Source organism: Lynx canadensis, chromosome B1, assembly GCF_007474595.2.
Source record: "Lynx canadensis isolate LIC74 chromosome B1, mLynCan4.pri.v2, whole genome shotgun sequence".
NCBI lineage: Eukaryota > Metazoa > Chordata > Mammalia > Carnivora > Felidae > Lynx > Lynx canadensis.
Genome location: NC_044306.2, coordinates 49,321,573 through 49,344,246, shown reverse-complemented (window position 1 = coordinate 49,344,246; position 22,674 = coordinate 49,321,573). Strand labels below are relative to the sequence as shown.

At 50.2% G+C, this 22,674-nt stretch overlaps 1 protein-coding gene across 1 annotated transcript in view; it reads left to right on the top strand.

Annotated features, from left to right (window-relative positions):
* The window catches only part of SCARA5 (scavenger receptor class A member 5), a 127,627-nt gene that overhangs the window by 61,920 nt on the left and 43,033 nt on the right, over positions 1-22,674 (top strand). The window contains 5 exon segments of the mRNA XM_030312674.1: positions 13,386-13,607; positions 13,610-13,716; positions 13,719-13,962; positions 13,965-14,006; positions 14,009-14,056. Coding sequence (XP_030168534.1) covers positions 13,386-13,607; positions 13,610-13,716; positions 13,719-13,962; positions 13,965-14,006; positions 14,009-14,056 — 663 coding nt within the window.

Sequence of the window (22,674 nt, the reverse complement as noted above, 5' to 3'; positions counted from 1 at the left end):
GCCCTAACCCTCCAGACCTCAGAATGTATCTCCAAGTAACTAGATTTGGAGATACGGTCTTTAAAGAAGTAATCACTGGGACAGGCCCTACTCCGATATGACTGGTGTGCCTATAAGAAGAGGAGATTAGGACACAGACACACACGTAGAGGGAAGACCATGTGAGGACCCAGGGTGAACCCAGCCATCTCCAAGCCAAAACGAGAGACCTCAGGAAAAATCAACCCTGCGGACACTTTGCTCCCAGACGTCCAGCCTCCAGATCTGTGAGAAACAAATGTCTGTTGTTTAAACCCTGCAGCCTGTGGTATTTATTTATGGCAGTCCAAGCAGACTAAAACACCGCTCACTTGTGTTTTCAAAAACATCCTCCCCGCCAAAAAATAAATAAAATAAACAAAGATGAGAAAGAGAAAGAGAGAGACAATAACAAAAATCATCCACGGTTAGAATGCTTAATAGACCTGCCTGTCTCTGGATGACCCATTGAAGCTTGCAGGGGGACTTCAGGTGCACCTTAGGATAACCACAGGCAGTAATTGTATTTACAACACTGGACGATAACATCGTACCTTTTTTTTCATGGTGCATGTTTGTTTCCTTCCACCACCACCCCCCACAGCGTGACGTGAAGCCAAGAGGAGAGTCTGGTGCAGAGGGGGACCCTGGAGTTAGTGTCAGAAGACCCTGGCTCCACATTTGGGTCTGTCCCTCCCTGGCTAGGAGACCTTGCAAGACTTACTTGATTTCTATAAGCTTCAGCTACCCCATCTTTAAAGTGGGGATAACGGTGCCCATTTTCCAGGTTGTTTTGAGGATTAAGAGAGGTATATGGAGTATCTGAGGTATAGGTAGGAATATTGACAATTACCAGCTCACTCATGCAGGATCCAGACTGTTTCAGAGTCTGATGTAAAGGCAAAATACCACATTTGTCTCTGTTTATGTAATCCTCTTGCCTTCAGCTGACATTTCACACCCATTAAGGTAATTTTGAATGTTGATACTGTCATCTGCAACATTACTCTTGCCAGCTTTGGTCATCATGATGATTCATGATTGATTCAACAGGGCTGAGGATTGCCTGTCACCAGATGCTGTGTCATTCAATGGTATTGAAGCCTTCCTCCTTGTCAGCCTCCAACTCTGAGAGGCCGCCGAGTTCTCACAATGCTATTTCTTTATCATGCCTTGTGCGCGTCCCTCCTCTGCATCCCGGCAGGCACAGTTCTGCTTCTAGACCTTCTTCTGTCACCAGGACCACAGCCTCCTACTCCGGGTTCCTCCCTGAGTTCGTGACCTCCCCAGTTCATTATCCACATCGCTGAGGGAGACATCTGACAAAAATACACACAGAACCCTGAGCCCCACTACTGAAGAGTGTTCACTGATTACACTCATCATGTCCAACTTCTTCAGATAATCTTAATGATGGGTTTGGTGCTTTCATTCCCCAGTGAACATTTTGAAACACATTAGAACTGAAGAGTTTAAACAGGTTCCTTTTTGTGTGTGTAGCTTTCTCCCTAAGCAAATGATAAATTTTTTGATAGGAAAGCTTGTATTCTAGACTTCTCTGTATTTATTATCACCCCGACCCATATGGTGAATTGACACTTCACATACATTATTGGATGACCTAATACATGAATGAACAAATGAATATCCTAACTTCAAACTTATCTGTAGCTCTTGGACAATGGGGAATTGAGATGTAAAGAAGCAAAGAGCGGGGCTCGTGGGTGGCTCAGTCGGTTAAACGTCCAACTCTTGGTTTGAGCTCAGGTCATGATCTTGCAGCTTGTGGGTTCGAGCCCCGTGTTGGGGTCTGTAGCTGGCAGTGTGGAGCCTGCTTTGGATTCTCTGTCTCCCTCTCTCTCTGCCCCTCCCCCACTCGCACTGTCTCTGTCTCTCTCTAAATAAGTAAACTTAAAAACAAAAAAAGAAGCAAAGAGCAAAAAAGAAAGATGGGAAGAGAGCCAGCCCCTTTGTGATGCTTCATGTCTTAGCCTGGGATTTCTATGGACATCAGAGCCTGAGACACAGGCTTGGAAATTTATTGTGCGAAGTGAATCTGGCAAGCAGGCGTGGGAGACGGGGAAGACCAGAAAGAAGGATGCTTTCCTTGAGTTGGTCTCCACCAATGGCCACTGGGGATCAGTCCTGCCAGGACTTCTAAAGAGCTATGTGGTAAGAGCTGCAGAATTGCCTGTGTGTGAAGAGCATTTATTGACCAGCCCCTGCCCCCGTAGGCCAAGTTTCCTCCTGAGGATCTAGGCCATGCATGGATGAGGTCCAGGTGGTTTCCACAATTCTGAGAAGCCATAGAAGCCCCGGGGGAAAAGCAAGAGATGGGAGTGTAGATAAAGTGAGGTGCTGCCGGGTTTTAGCCACCTGGAAGGGGTCATTGTGGCCCTGGTGGAATAAAATGTAGGCTGAGAGTGTGAGGCAGGGCCCATGGGCTGCTCTGTCCATCTCTGCTCATCCTTCTATTTCTCAGGAGAGATGCAGGCGCTTCTTGGCCCCATAACACTCTCTATTTTGAATCATTCACTTAATCATTTGACAACTTATTCATTGACCACCTACCGGGTTCAAGTTCTGTATTAGGCACTGTGTTGGTCTAAACAGCAAGTCCCTGGGGCACCTGGGTGGCTCAGTCAGTTAAACTTCTGACTTTGGCTCAGGTCATGATCTCACAGTTTGTGAGTTTGAGCCCTACATCAGGCCCTGCACTGACAGCTCAGAGCCTGGGGCCTGGAGCCTGCTTCGCAGATTCTGTGTCTCCCTCTCTCTCTGCCCCTCCCCCGCTCATGCTCTGTCTCTCTCTGTCTCAAAAATAAATAAACGTTAAAAAAATTTTTTTAAAAAGGACATGAGAGGCCCTGAAATACAAGAAAAGGTGCCTGCCATGTCTATGTCTAAACAGCAAGTCCTAATTCCATCTGTGAATTCACAAAGAGTTAGTCTTTTTCCTAATAGATGTATGCATGCCATCAAAATGCTGGGTTTCCTGACATCTCTGGTAATGATTTCAGATACTCTAGTCTTGAAATTGGAATCCTGGGGCCGTCTCCTCCATAGGAGCCTTTTGATTTATAATGCATCTTGGATCTCATTTCCACAGTAATCCACAGTGAATTACCAGAGACTCCATCTGCTTGGACCACCAAAGGGAACCCTTGTGCCAGGAGCACAGAGTCTCCAGCCACACCTCTGCAGAAAGTAAAAATATGTTGGTGGGGGGTTTGCTTCCTTTGAGGCTGTGCCAGGCCATCCTAATATGAATATCTGTGGCCATCACCTGGCTACTAGCCAGCCTGTGCTCCGTGCATCCTCCAGTTCACAGTCTGTGCTCACTGATGTGCCAGAGACGGGATCTATTCGTAAAGGCTGGGCATCTGAGTTGTGGCCAACTCACCATTCCAGTGGGCAGGTGGTCTTCATCATTTGCCTGTTTGTTGGACCTTGCATACAAGACCCAGAATTGGCTACCTTTGCTTGCTCAGTGAGAGACACCTGCCTATGAACTGATAAAGCCCAGTGCAGGTAGGCATTCGGGCCATTCTGAACCAGAAATAAGATAAAGATAGATAGATAATAGATAGATAGATAGATAGATAGATAGATGATAGATAGGTGATAGATGGTAGAGCTCACCAAAAATTTACCAACATGCTGCCCTCCTCTTTGGGTCCTTATGAATGAGCCCCAGTACTTCCCTTCCTCATCTGCTTCCTTCCCCTGCCTCAGTCCTTCCTGATGCCCACAAGCAGCTGAGAGCAGGCAGCATTTGAGCAACCTACCCTGCCAGTTCTAGAATCCAGATGTGTCCAGATGTGCCTAGAATCAACCCACCCTGGCCAGTGAATAGCCAGTTCTAGAATCCAGATGTGTCCTTGCGGGTCCGGCGCTCTTGAGGCTCGTCCTGACTCTGTACCGCCAGCTTTCGTGGGATCCTGAGCCCCTCACACTGTCCCAGCCTCAGCTGTCTCCGCTCCTTTGTGCCTGTAGCTCCAGGACTGGCTTCTGTTTTGGTGCTTGCATCCTGCCTGCCCTTCCCAGCTCTTCCCCTCGAGGCTGGGCCCTACAGTCCTGCTCGCTGACTGTCCCATGCCTGAGATGCCCTCACCCTGCAGGTGGTGCTTTTGGATGACATCTATCTGGCAAGCTCAAGACTCACCCTGCCTGGTGGCCCTGTTGCTGCACCCAGACCCCCTACTGAGGGCCCTGTCTTACTGTGCTACAGCTGCTATAACAAAATACCATGGACTGGGCAGCTTACACAACGGACACTTATTCCTTACAGTTCTGGAGTCTGGAAGTCTGAGATCAGGGCAGCGGCACGGTAGGCTTCTGGTGAAGGCTCTCTTCCTGGCCTGCAGGTGGCGTTCTTGCTGTGTCCTTATATGGTCTCTTTCTCTCCTTCTGAGGACTTTAAGCACATCATGAAGTCCCCACCCTCATGGACCTCACCTAAACCTAATCACCTCCCAACGCCCCCAACGCCATATGCCATCGCGTTGAGGTTTAGGGCTTCCACGTGAATTCTGGGGAGACACAAACATTCCATCCACAGTAGCCCGTATTCTCTTCTCTTGTTAAACCTCCTATTGACCATTCCTCAGTCACCACCAAGAAGCTTATGTGCTTTCCTCCACTTCAGTGACACCTCACTCCTGCCTAGATCTCTTCCTTGACACCAAAGGAAGCCACCCAGCCTTGGATACCTGTATTCGCGTCCTGTGGCCACCTGACAAAGTGCCACACTTTCTCACAGTTCCGGCGGCTACAGGGGCCAAATTAAGGTGCCAGTACGGCTAGTCTCTTCTGTAGACTCTGAGGGAGAATCCACTTCATGCACCTCTCCAAACTTCCGGTGGCTGCTGACAGCCCTCGGTGTTCTTACTCCTGGGGCTGCATTATTCCAATGTACACCTCCATCTTTACATGGCCTTTTCCTCCTTGTGTCTACGAATGTCCTCTTATCTTTATAAGGATGCCAGTCACTGGGTTAAGAGCCCACCCTAACCCAGTAAGACCTCATCTTAACCAATTACATCTTCCGATAATGTCCAAATAAGGTCACATTCTGAGGCTCCAGGTAAACATAAATTTTGAGAGGACACTATTCAACCCACTATGACACTCCAATTTTTAAGTTATGCTAAAAAAACAAAAACTACCCAAAAGAGTTATTTTGTTCTTAATCCTGTCTGTGGCTTGCACACTCAATTCCTTGAACAAGGGCCTAGGGTATGTAAATAGGTAAGGTGCCTGCCCTCCTGAGGCTCTCAGAATAATGGAAGAGGTTGATGAGTGTCACTGCATTTTATGGTGATGATTAGTATAGTAGAGATAAAAAGCAAACTTTATCCAACTGGGAGTAGAAAAGGCTCTGGGAGGGCTTCTTAGAAGAGGTGTGAATTGAATGATGATTAAGACAATAGTTATGGAAAGACAAGGCATTCTAAGAGGGACCAGTTTGACCACAATTCTTGAGGCAATCCTTTCAAGATCTCTTATAGGACCTTACAATTTTCCCACAGAAGTAAACTTAGGTCGCCTGGTGTTCTGGGTTGGGGTTGCCAAGAAGTTCCTCCATCTATCTCTAAGTGATTGGCCCCTAGCAGATGGCCCCATTGAACGAGAGCCATGCAGAGCCCTTTGGAAGCCAAGCATTGTTCCTGGACCATCCCTCTCTTTGCAACCTCACATCCACAGCCAGTCACCAATGTGAGGGCGTTTATTTGACCAACCTACATGGCTGTCTTCAGTGTTGGCACAAACCTTCACTGATTGCTTTGATATGGAGAAGACTGGAAAACCACAGGGCCTCCCTTGCACATAGGGAGCTCATCATCAGAGGTGACATTGCAGAATTTCTGTTAAGGCTGGCAGTAGCACCATGCCTTCTCCTCTCCCCTCGGGCACCAAACCACACCCCAACACTTGTTTTCTCATTATGGTTGACCTCATTCATTGGCACAACATCTGCACTTATGTATGGCTGGTGACTCCCATATCTGCACTTCCAGCTCTCTCTTGGTGGGCCCCAATTCCAACAGCCTTCTGGGCATCTCTGCCTGGAGGTCCCTCAGAAACCTCAAATAGTATGAGCTGAAGCTGCTCCCCTCAACAGTCACGATGTAAATCTGCCCTGTCGTGGTCACTTCTCACTGCGCAACTGCTTGGAAGAGTAGATTACATACGCTCGTCCTCAACATTATTCTCTGTACCCCCAAGAGGGTAACAGAAACTCATTCTCTATACCCATGCATCTCCTGGTCATTGGGGTGTTAAAGGACACTGTTATGGACTGAATTAGCCCCCTGTCGCGGATTCATATGTCAAAGTCCTAACCTCCGATGTGACTGTATTTGGAGATAGGTCTTTTAAGGAGGTAATTAAGGTTAAATGAGGTCATAAGGGTGGGGCCCAAGTCCAATAGGACAGGTGTCCCTCTAAGAAGAGGAAGAGACACCAGGGATGTGCACACAGTGAACAGACCACATGTGGATGCAACTAGAAAGCAGACATTTGCAAGCCAAGGAAAGAGGTCTCAGTAGAAACCAACCTTTCTGGCACCTTGATCTTAGAGTTCCAGCCTCCAGAGCTGGAACATAAATGTCTTGTCTAAGCCACCAGGCCTCAATATTCTGTTATGGCAGCCTGAACTGACCAAGACAGACCTGCCTGGGATTTGTCTGTTCTGGGTTGCCATGGGGCCCCAGAAAATGGACAGTTGTTAGTTTTCTCCAGGACCAGCCATATAATTCACAGGGCCCAGTGCACAATGAAAATGTAGGGTTCCCTGTTCCAGAAGCAGGAAAAAAAAAGCTGTTTTTCTTTCTTTTCTTTTTCCTTTTTTTTCTTTTTGTGTGTGAGAGAGGGCAGCAGAGAGAGAGGAGAGAGAGAATCCCACGAGGGGAAGAGAGAAAGAGAGAGAGAGACAGAGAGAAGCAGGGCTCATCCGAGGTGGGGCTTGAGTTCACCTGATGTGGGACTCAAACTCATGAACCGTGAGATTGTGATCTGAGCCAAAGTCTGATGCTTAACTGACTGAGCCACCCAGGCACCCAAAGCTGTTTCTTTTCTTCTATTACCTCTTGACCTGTCATGCTGGTTTTTATTTGCTGTTTACAATAACAATACCAGGCACAAGGATGCTCCAGCATGAGTGCAGATCCTTCTGGAACTGACTGGATCCTGATGTCCCTGTTGGGGCAGGGGCCCTTGGGTGGGGGTAGGAGACTTCGTCCCAGGCTGGCGGGAGGTGGGGCTGCACATAGGCCGAGGTGCCAATGTCCTATCAGACTTCACTTACACAGACTCAAAGAAAAATCATCAAAAGTTCAAAATGGTGACTGCAGAGCATAAAGCCCCTACAGTCCCCTTCTGAGCCTGGAGCCCTGTGGGACTGCATGGGGAACATGCCCCGAGGCTGTCCCTAGCTCCCCTGTGTCTTGGAGCCAGGAGAACCCTAATAAAGGTGTGCATCACTTTAAATCATAAAGCTCTGGTGATAACCTAATTGTTACACATTCTGGAGGAATATTAGGTTCCACTTTTTTCTAAGTTTATTCGTTTATTTTGAGAGATAGAATGAGCAAGAAAGTGCACATGTATGAGCAGGGGAGGGGCAGAGAGAGAGGGAGAGAGAAAATCCCAAGCAGGCTCCACACTGTCAGAGCAGAGCCCAACGCAGGGCTTGAGCCCATGAACCATGAGATCATAATGTGAAACCAGACCAGGAGTCAGATGCTTAACCAAGTGAGCCACCCACGCACCTCTAGTCTCCACTTTTAAATTCATTTTCTGTTAAAGTCCCATGTATCCAGAGCTCAGCAAATTCAAGCCAGCTCTGCAGACCCCCTGAAAGAAGGCCCCCCTCTTTCTCGTGGTGCTTCTATCAACAAGCTCACTTTGTAGTTTTATTTCAGCCCCATCCATTCCCACACTGTGCCCTTAACACGATCTATGACTTCTGATACCCGCCCGCCTCCCTTCCTCCTGCGTCCCTGGCCTACATGAAGACAAGGCAGTACCACGGCGTGGGGCAATGAAAGAAGTGTGGACTCCTGGAGCAGGGTGGCCGTGAGCTGGTTCCTTAATCTCTCTAGTGCTGCTATTTTCTCCTACAAAATGGTGATACCGTGTGCCTGCAGGCTTGGAAGGATCACCAGGGGAACTGCATGGCATCTGGCAGTGTTCTAGTGCCTGCCCCTCCCCGGCCCCGTGGGTCGCCCTCCCCCAATGGCTCAGATGCCACGTCACTTCCTGCTCTCCCAGCCCCTGACTAGTCCTCCTGCCCCGTGGGCTGGAGTAGAGCCAGTGCACTCCAACAGTGCTCCCCTGCCAAGACAGGGGACAGGTGCTCTATGCCGTTTTGTGCAAGGGAGGAAACGTGGCAGAGCCCGCGGGACCCTCAGAGCCTGAGCAGCCACAGCCTGCTATTGTGCTCTGCCACCTTCGTGAGCTTCTTCGTCTAAAATGGGCCTAATAATTCCTACTCCACAAGGTTGTTGGGAAGAGCGAATGAAGCAACGTCCGGTAAGAGAGGAGAATGGAGTTTGGCACACAGCAGGTGCTTAGTAAATGTCACCTCCCGCCCTCCTTCCCCGTATAGAACTTGGAGTTCAGCTAGTGACTGACTATCCCAGCAGTAGGTTTTGAGGACAATGTGCTGGATTAGGGGACACAGGACCCCAATTCATCCTTACTTGATACTTCTGGCAATCTCTTGACGCTTGTTTTCATCCTTAGATTAGCTTATAAGTACTTGCCCCGCCTACCTCCCCAGGTTAGTTATGTTGAAAATTAAGAGGTAATGGGTGCAAACTTTTATACAAAGATAAAGCGTCATTGACACCGCCCAAGGTTTCAGCCAGGTCACACCAAACAGAATGCTTAGCTTTCTTCCTCCCTGCCCACACGAGGCTCTTCTGGCTTGCAGGCATCGCAGGTATGCCAGATGCATTTGGGGAAGACAGCCTCTGTGGTCAGTCACATCTGGAGCACCTCCACTGAACTAGCACATGATGGCTTTTTTTCAAGTAAGATAAAAGACAACTGTGGAAAAGAGGGCTGACTCGGGGCCGGGGAGTGGGTGGGGAGGCAATGTTCACTTGCTGTGCTGGCAAGAAGGCTGCAGGAGGTGTGTGTGTGCAAGCCTCGTAGCCCAGGACATGGCCTAAGGCAGACGTTAATGCACTCATCATGTATTATTAACAGTATTACATGCATTAACACGTTAATTAGGAGTCAGCCCTCAGTACTGAATCAGAATCCAAGTTTGAATGTCTACATGATTCCTGCCGAGCAGCCTGACTCCAGCCTGAGTTTATGATGGGGAACTCACTATCTTCAAAAGCTTATTCCATGTTTGTATGTCGATGTTTAAAAAAAAAATTGTTCAGTGCTTTCCATCCTTTTAACAATACCACGGAACGGTCAAGAGCCGGGAGCTCTGGAACCAAACTGCCCAGGGCCCAAAGTCAGTCTCCTCCCTCTATTGGCTGTGTGACCTTGTGAGTTACCTAACCTCTCTATGCGTCAGGTTCCTCGTTTGGAATCTGAGGATAGTCGTAATATTTTTCTCATAGGGTAGTTACGCGATGGAGTGTATTAATGTGACGGGCACTTACAATAGTGCAGACACATAGTAAGTTCTCGGGAAATGCCAGTTATTATTGTTACTGTATGATTTCTTGTCTCCTTTGTGAATATAAAAGTTGAAGAATAATGAAAGCACATTAAAAGAAAGTACGCCAGGCAGAGAGATAAATGAACTGTTTGCATAAACATGAATTAAGAGAGTCACACTCAAGGAAGAATTGTTCCCTGTTGAGGACAGCAAACATCTGGAAGGAATTAAATGGGGGAAGAGGGTGGGTGGTGGTGGTGGTGTGGGCTGAGAACACACTGTGACTGTTGGAAGGAGATAATTCATTTTGGGGTGGGTAAGTGATCCCGAAAAAGGGAGGCTGCTCCAGGTTTCTACAGTATGATTTGGTGTCCGGAGAGGATGTACCCCTCCAAAGAATTTCTGTTCTAAGTAGCCTGGGTACCTAAAATGTCTAAATCATTCCTTTGAGCTAATGCATTCCCTTGAAAAGGCCACCTCTAAAATGCACATATACTAACACAAAAATAACAAGGTGCTATTTTACATCTGTGAAATTAACAATATGAAGATCCGTGAACACCCCATTGCACTGAGTATCTGGCATGTTTAAAGTGGTACATTTAAAAATCTATAATGTGCCTGTAAATACATACAACTTTGGGGGAAGTGATTTGGCCAGAGTGTTTTAGAATCACAAAAATGTTTATACCTTTCGATCTACTAATCCAACTTCTGGGAATTTGTTGTTAGGAAAACTTTCAAAACAAGGAGAGACCTTTCGGCATTTGTTTTGCTATGATTGAAAACAATTTTAATGGTAAGAGAATGGGTAAATTACCACACATCCCCTTGCTGGGCTCTACGGGGCCACCAAAATTATAAAAGACAGACAGAAGGATGGGAAGATGTTTATGAAATAATCATTTTAAGGGAAAAAAACCAACTCAGAAATCAAATTGTAAAGATTGGGGATGCTTAGGAACGAAGCAAGAGAACTAAACCCAGTGTGCTTTGTTGGAGGCTGTGGAAAGTGGAAACTTTTTTTCTCTCTTTATTTGGGTGTCTGTTTATACTGGTTGTGCAATGAACAATAAGAAAAGACCAAATGAACTCTCAGGGATGGGGAAGCTGACTGTACAACCACACCACATAGCGGCCAAGTTTCAGCCCAGTTTTCTGACAGAGAGAAGGGCCCCCTAGGGCTTGCCCGTTCTGGAGGAGGGCTGATGGGCAAGGCCAGGGCCCCTCTGAGGGCACAGAGCACCCATCAGGCACGTGTGTCACCTGCAGAGGGAAGGAGTCACCGGTGAGGCCGGCAGAGGGTAGGAGTGTTTTGTTGCTGCTGCTGGCCGACCTGAAACTCAAAGCAAGTAGGTTGCGCTGTTCCCCTCAGTCACTCACAATTCAGGTTTCAAACCAGAATTTGCAAAGCTCAGAGTGTTCTTACTACATCTGATAAGCTGCAGTGTCTCTCTGAACTCCAGGGGAATCGTGGGCAGGGACTGACACTCAATTACCGGGCTTTCTGTTTTCCAGTCACCCTGTCTCTAATACTTGCCAACCAATCTGGGTCGAATATGGGACACACACTGGCTTTAAAATCAAAGCCTGGCCTATGATGATTTCTTAGGCAGACAATTCCTGTGGTTGTGACTGGGTCATGAATTCATTTCCCCAGAGCCTCAACTTGTATTGACAACTCTGTAGCTCAGCTTCCAGAGCACGGAGCAGTGACATGAACCATTGGACCAGGAGGCAGAATGCATGCCTTTGGGCAGTTCACTTATACTCTCCTGGCCTCAGTCTTTCCATCCGTAAATTGGGGAGGTTTTTCACCAAAGACTGCATAGACCCAAATCCAATGACCAAAATCCACAAAGCCCAGATGAGGCTAAACAGGGCCCGGTTTGGGCCACATGAGAAGTCTCATGCCCAGAATGAAGGAGACGATCCTTCTACCATAATTTGTCCAGTCTGTCCACACCTTGGAAAAGCACACTTAGATAAAGCACCACCCCCTAAGGGGATGTTGACACCCTGGAGTGTGTGCAGAGGAGGGCAGCCAGGATATATGGAGGGAGGCTTAGAACCTAGTCATGAGAGAACAGATGAACGTAATACAGATTTCAAACCAGAAGTTTTGAAATTCTGAAGAGCTGTCTCGTGGGAAAAAAAACGTTTTACTAACTCTATATGACCCCAAAGGGCAGGACCAGTGGATCGAAACTACGGGAAGGCAGATTTCCAGTCTGAAGCAAATGCGAACATTCCAACAGTTAGAAGTAACTGAAGGCAGAAAAAACGGGTATAAGCAGAGGCTGGATGCCAACTCGGCATGTGATCTTCTTGGAGATTAAAGTTCTGGGTGAGGGAGACGTTGAGATGGGGACTCCAAGGCCCCACCTAGTGCTGTGGGTCTCTGAGTCTAATCTGAAGTGACTCAGCCCCTCCAGAGTGGCCACCACAGATGCTGTGCGCCTCCAGAAGCATCACCGAAGGATGGCTCAAACACGTGAACAACCTATCCGCCCCCTTCCCACCTGAGGTTCTGGGAGAGAGCTATCCTATCCCAAGTTATCTTTGTCTGAACAGGCTGTGGACAAAGTTCCTTGCTCTCCCCCATTCCAAGATTTCCAAGGCAGAATTCCCTCTGTGCTTCATCTGCTCCCACCTCCTACCCTGTCCCACGCTAGTTTCCATTCTCTAGTGTGCAGAGCAGAGGTGGGTACAGCCATGGACAGCGCACAGCAGACAAGCAGCATCCCTCGACTTCTGGGGTGTGTGGTGAGCCTGAGTCAGCAGAGTCCACAAGCTTCCAGGAGACACCAGATGCTAGACTGTAATTCTTAAGATGCACAGCCTTCCCCTTACTCTTGTGAAATAGCTGCTTATAACCAAGAAAAGGGAGCCTTTCCAAAAGGAAAGGGTGAAAAGTCACTGAGGTGGGTTGTTTGCTTGAGGAGGGAAATAGAGGATTTGGGGGAAGGGTTTGGAGGAGGCAGAGAAGGGAGGGTATGAATAGAAAAGCATCTGTACCTGGGGCTCTTGGTGCAGCAGGGGAGCAGGGGTGGGGGATGGGAGCCTGGACTCAGGAGGCTGGGAAAGACAGTGTTGCCTACAGCCTGGCTGAGTCCCCTGTTGGTGTGCTCCCTTCAACAGTTCTGGGGCACACTTGTAGGGAAGCACCCAGCTTCTGGAGCAAGCAAGCCCAGAATTCCTGGGTTGGAATTCTAGCTCCAGGACTTACTTGCTATTCTACTTTGGGGGGATTTTAACAGCTCTGACCCGAAAGGGGGATAATAATAGTGCCAGCCTCCTAAAGTTGAGAGGATAACACTCAATATATCGGGCCTAGCCACGTGAAGCTGCTGATATCTGGCCATTTTCGACATACAGAAATGACCATGTCACGTGGATCGACCTCACCCATATGGTGAGTTGAGTACGACTGCTCTGCACCTTAGAATTATCTTGGGCTCTTTTAAAAATGCCAAATCCCAGGTCACACCCCAGACCAAGTGGATCACAATTTTTGTGGGCGGGACGCCTCACCAGGTGAATCTAATGGGCAGACCAGTTTGGGGGCCAGTGGCTTAGCACCGTGCGCGGGATCTACTGAGGCACTCCACCATAGCCACCCTCTGCTTTCCCTTCACTGAGCGCCTACTGGATGCTAGGCTCCGGCTGGGCCTGCCTCCCGGATCCTGGGACCCTCCCAGCGGAGCTCATATCTCCCCTCCCCCACCCTCCTCTGCAGTGTCCAGGCCGCGGAGCTCCCCCGACGACCTGAAGGTGCGGACCCGGACGTGAACCGGCTGAAACGAGAGCTTCCGGGACTTGCAGCTGCGGCTGCTGCACGCTCCGCTGCAGGCGGACCTGACCGAGCAGGTGTGGAAGGTGCAGGACGCGCTGCAGAACCAGTCGGACTCGCTGCTGGCGCTGGCGGGCGCGGTGCAGCGCTGGAGTGGCGCGCTGTGGGGCTGCAGGCGCAGGCGGCGCAGACCGAGCAGGCGGTGGCCCTGCTGCGTGGACCGCACGGGCAGCAGAGCGACGCGGCGCAGCTGGAGCTCTACCAGCTGCAGGTGGAAGAGCAACCGCAGCCAGCTTGCTGCTACGGCGCCACGCGGGCCTGCTGGACGGCTGGCGCACAGGTGGGCCTCCTGGGCGGGAGCTGGCCGACGTGGGCGTCGCGCTGCGCGGCCTCAACCGCAGCCTGTCCTACGACGTGGCCCTGCACAGCACGCGGCTGCAGGACCTGCAGGTGCTCGTCAGCAACGCCAGCGAGGACACGCGCCGCATGCGGCTGGTGCACATGGGCATGGCGCTGCAGCTCAAGCAGAGCTGGCCGTGCTCAACACCGTCACCGAGGACCTGCGTCTCAAGACTGGGAGCACTCCATCGCGCTCAGGAACATCTCCCTCGCCAAAGGTACCTGCCTGGCCCGCTGGAGCCCCAGCCCGTTAGCTGCCTGGGTCCCCCCCCCCGCCCCGCCGCCGTGCAGGCTTTCCTCCTGCGCACCCTTCCTCCAGGGCTCGGGAGTCCCCCTCCCTCCCCGAATCCACTCGCCACGGAGAGGCTAGGCCCCTTTATTAAATCTTGCCCTCTAGGACCCTGGAGCTTTTACGCCCACAATTTCCTGGCCTAGGTCGGTCTCTCCCCTGGTAACCCTAACCCCCCCCCCCCATCTCCCAGAGAGCATGCGTAGTGTCCACACCCTTGGGCAGCAGAATGGCCAAGGGTCGCTAATGGAGGACTGGGTCGCCCGAGCTTGGATGTGCGGGGAGGGAACCTGCCTTTCCCGCAGGGGGTGAGGCAGCAGGCTCAGGCCAGGAACAGGCGCCTCCAGGGTCGTGGTGTTCCAGCGGGACAAGGAATTGGCGAACCCCACATTTGAACTCGGCCTTCCAGCTGTTACGTATATTCATCCAGGCAGAAGAACACGTTGAACAATGTGTTAGCTTCATTTAGAACTCTTCAGTATAGGGGCGCCTGGGTGGCGCAGTCGGTTAAGCGTCCGACTTCAGCCAGGTCACGATCTCGCGGTCCGGGAGTTCGAGCCCCGCGTCAGGCTCTGGGCTGATGGCTCAGAGCCTGGAGCCTGTTTCCGATTCTGTGTCTCCCTCTCTCTCTGCCCCTCCCCCGTTCATGCTCTGTCTCTGTCTCAAAAATAAATAAAACGTTGAAAAAAAAATTAATTAAAAAAAGAACTCTTCAGTATAATGGCAAAAATGTGTGGGCCCCCATTGGTACTCTTGCCCCAGCCCACAAACTCTAGAACCTTTAAAGTCAGCCTTCCTGTCTTCGCAGCACCCCTAACTGCCCCCTACCCACCTCACCCCTTCTCCTTCCTGCTGCTGTCTGCCCTGCACATACATCACTGTCAGAGGCGCCTTTCATGAAATGCACTTTTCCCACATCATCTGCCCCCCACCCGACTCAGGACTCTCCTGTGGCTCCCTGGGTTCTGCCAGATTCAGTACATACTCTTAGCCTGACAGTAGGCAATAATAATACCGCGCTGAAGACCAAGTCTGTCAGGTACCATGGAAGCATGCCTCCTATGACGTCTTTTATTTTTAAATTTTTATTGAAGTATCGTTGACACACAATGGTACGTTAGTTTCAGGTGTACAACCTAGTGATGAGACAACTCCGTACCCTAGGCTGTGTTCGCCGCAAGTGTAGTTACCATCATATAATGTCTTTGAAAAACAACAGTGAGTACACTGAGATTCAGGAACCTGCTTACTACTGTCTCTCGCTAGGAGGTGATGGAGGGGGGATTTGGACCCACGCTTTTCTGATCCCAGAGCTGCTGTGCTTTCTATCACACACCTGACCCCAGCTGTCTTCCCGGCCTTCTCCTCTGCCTGTTCCCCTATACCAGAGGTTACAAACAGAACTGTCTGTAGGGGCAAGCTCAGCAGTGCCAATGAGTGATGTGACCTTGGTGGCGAGTAGTTGGGGCTATGATAGGTCCACCGGATTTGGGCCAGGCTGGAATGTGGGCCTGGCTTTGACAAAGTCTTCCCATTTTACACAAGAAACCAGAAACGTGGAATGTTCTAGAAATGTTTAACTATCTAACTCTGTGGGCCACATACGGTCCATAAGCAGCCAGTTTGTACCCCATGCCCTGTGGGAAGCATCCCGTCCAGCGGGACGCATCTTGTCACTGCCCCAGAGACACGGCCCACGCTTCCCACCTCCTTAGCTATTCCTTCTACGGCAGTGCCTCCTTCCTCCTCTTCCTCCTCGTCATCCAGATTCCACTGATCCTCCAGATCTCACTCAAGCCCGCCTCCTCCAAGAACGCCACTGGCCCCTCTAGCTCACTGAAGTCTCCTCCCCTGAGCTTCTCCATTTAGCAGAGCAGAAAGTGGTGACGATGGGGCCTTCCATTTGCATGGTACCTTCCAGTCCACAGAGGGCTTTGAGGTGCATTATTTTGCTTTAAAGTGGGTCCCAAGACCAACTGTGAGGTTGGTTGAAGGCAGCCTTTATTATTTAGTGCAGGGTAGGATTCCTGCAGGCAAACAACTGAGGCTCCCAGAGGAAATGCCTGATTTACACAAGGCCACACAGCTGGTAATGATCTGACCCAGGACGTTTTGTTTTCAAACCATTTTAATAAGGTACAATTTACATGCTGCAGCGTTCACCCACTTAAGTGTATAATTCAATGATCGGGCCAGGATGTTTAACCCGCTGCCCAGTGCTCACCACGCTGCGCTACACCCCAGCCCCTGCCTCTGTGCCCCCCTGCACCCCGCCCCCCAGCACCTCACAGTGCAATGCACATGAACTCCGTGAATGTTTGCAAAGCGACTGTTAGATCTTGAACCTGGACAGTCAGAGCGTTGGTTTTCTTGTCCTGGGTCACTCAGGCTTTCACTTCCCAGAAACCAAAGGAGGGCAGGAGGTAGAATTTATTCTTCCAAATCCACACCCCGGGGATTTTAGTTTTTCCCCTCTTCTCTTTTCCTTGGCCTTCTCTGCCCATAGCCACCTGTCAGGTACTTTCTAACAATAGCAGCTGTACTGAATTATGACCTACTATGAGCCAGACGTGGTGTCGACACTCATTCTCTAAATAGACATTAAAGACTGCTAATCCTCACATCCTGCAAAAGGGTATGATTGTCCCTATTTCATGGATGAGAAAGTTGAATAACTTTCCCACTGTTTCTTATGCAATTGGCAAGTGGCAAAGTCCAGGTCTGAATGGGGATCTTTCTGGTTCAGAAATCATGTTCTTGTCACTGACCATCCTGCTGTCTAGGGAGGAAAGATCCCAGCTCTGAGCAAAAAGGGAGAAGAGAGTTGTCCCTTGGATCCATCTGGGGGTGTTTGGGGGGGAGTCCCTCCCTGTCCCTCCCCCCCTTCCTCCCTCTTGCAGTCAGTAGACACCACCGTGCTTCCTGCTGGCGCATCCTCCTGGGCCTCTTCCAGCATTTCACATCCTGGTTCTTCAATGTGCAAGCCTACTCTCCTTGGCTTGAACCGAAGCGGCTGTGGGGCATTCATTTGTGAAGGTTCTTCCAGTGGAATCCTCCAAGTAGTCTTTCTTTGGTTCTTAAACTAAGATTCACACTCTGTTCCCTGGAACCGAAAGTTTCATCTCAGTCCTGCCCAGCCTGCCTTCTAGTCCTCAAGCTTTGCCTTCTCGATGGGCTGCTGGCTCCTCGGAGACGAACACCACTCAGTCCCTCTGGCTCCCAGGATCACCACCGCATCCAGTATCTCCCTTTTCCATTTCCTTCTCTCGTGGTTGCCAGGGACCCAATTGGCATGATTAGAGAAGATTCTGTGTGGCATATCTGATGTAATCACCATTCAACTTTAAAGGTTTTTTTTTTTTAAGTTTATTCATTTTAGAGAGACAGAGAGTGAGTGTGGGAGGGGCAGAGAGAGGAGGGAGACACAGAATCCGTAGCTCCAGGCTCTGAGCTCTCAGCTCAGCTCTCAGCTCTGAGCCTGATGTGGGGCTTGAACTCATCGACTGCAAGATCATGACCTGAGCCGAAGTCAGACGCTTAAGTGACTGAGCCACCCAGACGCGCCATCGCCATTTAACTTTAATGAGACAAAACTCTACCCTGGCTTTGGGATAAGAGGTGTTTTACTGGCTAAGCTTCTGTGCATTTCTATACTGCTCTCTGGAATGGCCTTTCTGCCTTAAGTTTGTCCAGTTCCTCTCTTAGTCTTTAAACACACACACACACACACACACACACACACACACACGCAGTCACATTCACACACACACTCACACTCTCCCCCTCTTTGCCCTTTCCTGGTGCAAAATCTACAAATACTCAACTATGTATATTTTTCAACTATGAGCTTATTTATGTTATTCTTGAGCTTGACCCCAAATGGTTTTCATTCTCTCACTTCGTTATACAGTTTTCTCTGAACTTTGTCTCCGGTTTGTCTTTTGTGTACATTCACAGCAGTGCTTTTTGTTTTCTGCTTTGGATTTTCAGTATTAATCATGTCTGTTGAATTCTGTCTGTGGTTTGCGAGAAGCAGAGAACTTAAATGATCAGAGAGAAAAGGCATACAGGAGTGAGGAGATAACCAGAGAGTGGGGGGCATCCCAGGAGGGGTAAATGTAACTAATGAGGGGGGCATACAGGAGGGGGAAGATAACCAGAGAGGGCAAGTGTACCAGAAGGGAGGAGATAGCCAGAGAAGGGACATACCAGGAGGAGGAAAGGTAACCAGAGAGAGGCCATACCAGGAGGGAAAAAAATAACCAGAGAGGGGAGGCATACCAAGAGGGGGAAAGGTAACCAGTGAAGGGGCCATATAAGAGGGGGAAGATAACCAGAGAGGGGAGGTATACCAGGAGAAGGGAGAGAAACCAGCAAGGGGGGGCGCCTCTACAGGGGCGTGAAAGGGTGAGCGAGGCAGGAAGGCAGGACTCTCCACCATATTCAGATGGCCCGTTTGCTAGATGGAAGGTTATAGAATCGCAGAATGTTACCCTGATAATGGGCTCTGTAATCATCTAGTCCACTCCTCTTGTTTTACAGTTGAGGACCTTGAGGCTCAGAGAGGGGAAATGACTTGCCCAAGTCAAATCCCAAGCGGGTGGCCCCAGCCGGGACTCGAAAATGCATCTCTCAGTTCATGAACACGAGTTGGCAGAGCAGATTTATATGTGAGCTGCTTTTTAAACATGCTGTGTAGTAGGGAGTCCAGTTCCAGCAGTGTTATAAATGGACGACGTGATGGAGCGAGGCCATGGGTTCCGGGCTCCAGCTCTGGCTTCTCATGCATAGGGACGTGTTGGAGGTGACAAGGTCTCTGTGAGCAGGGCGATATGTAAATAGTGTTCCTGCTCTACCAAGGACTGGGAAGCACGGACTGTGTGGCGGCTCCCCGGGAGGGCTAGATGGCACTGTGTCCTGTCACCTTCCACGCCAGCCTGTCTGCTGGAAAGGGAGTGGAGAGCACGCACTTGCATCCGGCCTGGCCCACCACCCCTTAGCCCATGACACTCAGACGAAGGCTGGCCTTGCAGGCTGGGCCGGAGCCAGGGGCAGCACCTGCGCCTCTGGGCCAAGCCCCCCCAAGCCAGGAAACACGGCTAACAGTCCTTGCCCTGGGCACACAGTGAAGGAAGTGGGAGAGCGTGCAAAACTGTAAAGGTAATAGAGCTGAGAGCCCAGTGCCCACGTGACGTCAGGGGGTGGGAGTGGGGCAATTAATTGGGGGACTCCACCTTGGTCAGCTGCCCTGGGATTAGCGTGGTGCAGGGGGTGGTGTTTATGGATTTGGGTTGCTGTTCTGCTGGCTTCAGGCCCACTTCATCAGCTGGAATGATAATTTGTTCTTGGCAGGGATCTGTCCAGATTCCAGCACATGCGGGTCCCCCACCCCATCACTCAAACCAGGATCCGGGAAGGGAGGACGGATTGCTTTTCCCTCTCTGTTGGCTGGTTCCCAGAGGAACCCTGGTGTTTCTCCCAAATGCTCAGTCACACATCCTTCGTTTGTTCTCGAGATGTTTCCAGCTGGCACAGCTCATGGGCAGCCCCCTTGGGGGAAGAACTGCCCTGGGGGCAGTGTGGGAGCACAGGACTGGACTGGTGGGCAGGCCCCAGGAGGGGACTCCAGACACAGGGCACAGGGCTAGAGGGTTCTCTCCCTCCTCCTCCTCCTCCTCCTCCTCCTCCTCTTCCACCTCCCTGTCCCACCTGTAGGAGGTGGGCTGAAAGGGAAGCTGGTGCCCTGGACCAGAAGCAGAATGGAGGGGGCGCCGGAAGCGTTTTCACAATTGTGGAGAAACAGACCCCACTCCTCCTTGTCCCAGACTGCCTCCATGCTCTGGCCTGCTCTAGTGAGAGAAAGGATGAGCAAGTCACAGTATAAAGAGTCAAGAAGTTAAAAAGCTCAGCTGGGTACCACTAGGACCGGTGATAACCATAATGGCTTTTACAACTGCCCAGAAGTCGTTCATAGAATCTCTACGGTATGCCAGGTGCCCTGTGAGGTATAGGGCTGCAAAGAGTGGGGCTCCGGCCCTATAGACAGGCCTGTCCTCCTTGGGGACCACAGTGCGAGATGAGTGACAGGGCCCAGTGAGTGGGCACAAGGTGGCCCGCCCAGGTTCAGGGGTGCTTCCCTGAGGAGTTTGTGCACAGTGATGTGTGAGGAGCCTTCCAGCTCTGAGATTTGAGGGCTCTTCCCTGGTGCCCTGAGAGATCAGAATGGTGTGCTTGGAGGTGAGCTCCAGGCCTGAGAGGGACAGGACTCCTAGAAAGGGAAAGATTTGGTGGATGTCTGGGGACACATGAGAATGGTTTTGCGGAGGTGAAAGAGAGCTCGCATCTGGAAGCATCAGGCTGTGAGTTTGCAGAAGGGGTCAGGTGGTGAATGATCTGTAGGGGTCTCTAGGAGAGGGGCTGTGGCCCCTTGTGCTTTGAGCACAGAGGCTGTGAGTTCACTGGATTCTGACAAGATCAATGGGACAGCACAATGGGTTTTAGCCCTCAGACAAGGAGGTCTTTACAAGGTTGGGTGTGAGACCCTGATGAGGGTGGTGGCAATGAGGAAGGAGGTAGGGAATGACATGGGATTCACCTTGATGACGAGCCTTGATGAGCAAGGGGGTTATGGGGAGCAGGGAAAAGAGAGGAGTCAAAGCAAGCTCAATTTTTGGCCTGGATTCCAGAGAAAATGATAAAATGTCAGAGCCCAAGTGTGCATTATCCACGGGGCAGCAGTGATTTGAAGAAGCACTTGGTCGTTGGAGCCCCAGGAAGCCTGGCCCCATGAGACTCAACCACTGACCACAGTTTAGGTCCTTCTGAGTCTGTGGGACCAGTTCCACCTAAGGGCGTGACCAAGGCTTGAAAATCAGCGCCCATCTTTACGGTCCATTCCAGCTTCCTCCCAGTTCATCTCTAGTAAAGGGTCTTACTAACCACTTATCTGTGTCTTAAAAATACACCTGTGTGTAGGATGTCTTCGGCCCTCTCCCTGAATGAGCCAGCCAAGCGTGGCAAGGTGATTTTGGGTGCAGCTCAGAATGACTATGCGAGGTGATCTTGGAATCATTCTGATGAAGCATTATGAAAATGGGGATACAGATGATGAGGATGGCCTTGCCACTCAAAGGTTACCAAGCCCCTTTATAGCCCGTGTGTCATGTCATCTGCTTACTCCTCACTACAAATGTCTGGGGAAGGAACTTTAACTTAGATTTTCCAGGACCAGGATCTGAACTTAAGACACTCTATGTCCGTACTCAACCCCTACCTTCCAAATAATCGCTGCCACCCTGATGCCCTACCGTCCCGGATCATTCCCTGGGCAGCATCCTTCTTTGGTGAGAATTACTCTGGGGAAGATCCACGTGTTGAGTCACACCCTCAGCAGAGCAAATAGAGCAAATTGTGGAGTGTTCAACCCGTTGCATCCTTGACCTGATCAGTTCCAGGCGCACTGTGTTCCAGGTGGGGAGGGTAGGAGGGCACAGAAGAGTGTACTGGGGGCAGGGGGGAGGGGGTCTCGCTCAGGGACAGCTCGTAGAGTGCAGACATCCAGGTACCTCTCCGTGTCCCTGGCTGCAGCTCTGACCTGACAGAGAGATTGCTGGAATATGGGGTGGAAATCTCATCAGCTCCTTCCACCATGCCTCTCCTTTGCTGTATAATCTCAGGTGTGTTCTTAACAGATTCTGTGTCCCAATGCTGTCACCTGAAACCTGGGATCAACATGGCCAGTCTTCCTTTGCTTTTCTTCATAGAAGAGAGGAAGATGGCCACAAAACGCGGTCCCTTTAAGTGATTTGTGTGTCATGCGTGCATTTTTAAGTTGTTGACTGCTTTTTTCCTGTGTATGTGCCATCGAATTATTAAACAGCTGTCAACTTGGGTTAGGGTCTGATGATGGTGCCAACTTTTGGAATGTATCAGTACATCTCGGTCTTGGCTGCCTGGTTGTTTTGTACGTATTAACACCCTCTGATCTCATTCATTCATCAAATATTTATTGTGCAATCCATTGCTGCTGTGTTGTGAGTGTGCATGTTTTGGTTTCCTGGGGCTACCATAACAAAGGACCGCAAAGTGGGTGGCTTCAAACAACAGAAACCGATTCTCTTGTAACTTTGGAGGCTGTAAGTCTGAAAGTCAAGGTGTTCACAGGCTTATGTTCCCTCTGTAAGTGCCAGGAGACAATTCTTCTTGGTCTCTTCCTGACTTCTGGTGGTTGCTGACAATCCTTGGCATTCCTTGGCTTGTAGACACTACAATCTCTGCCCCCCCCCCCAGTCACATAGCACTCTCCCCATGCGTCTGCTGTGCTTTATCTTCTTATAACAACACCGGCCATTGGGTTAGGACCCACCCTCCTCCAGGATCAGCTCCTCTTAACTAACTACATCTGCAAATGACCCTATTTCCAAATACAGTTCCATTCTGAGGTTCCAAGTGGACATGAATTTTGAAGGGACACTCTTCAATTCGCTACAATACGGATTTGGCATTTTCCTGGGTCTTCTTTTTCTTTCACAAGGCAGCAAGAGGAGG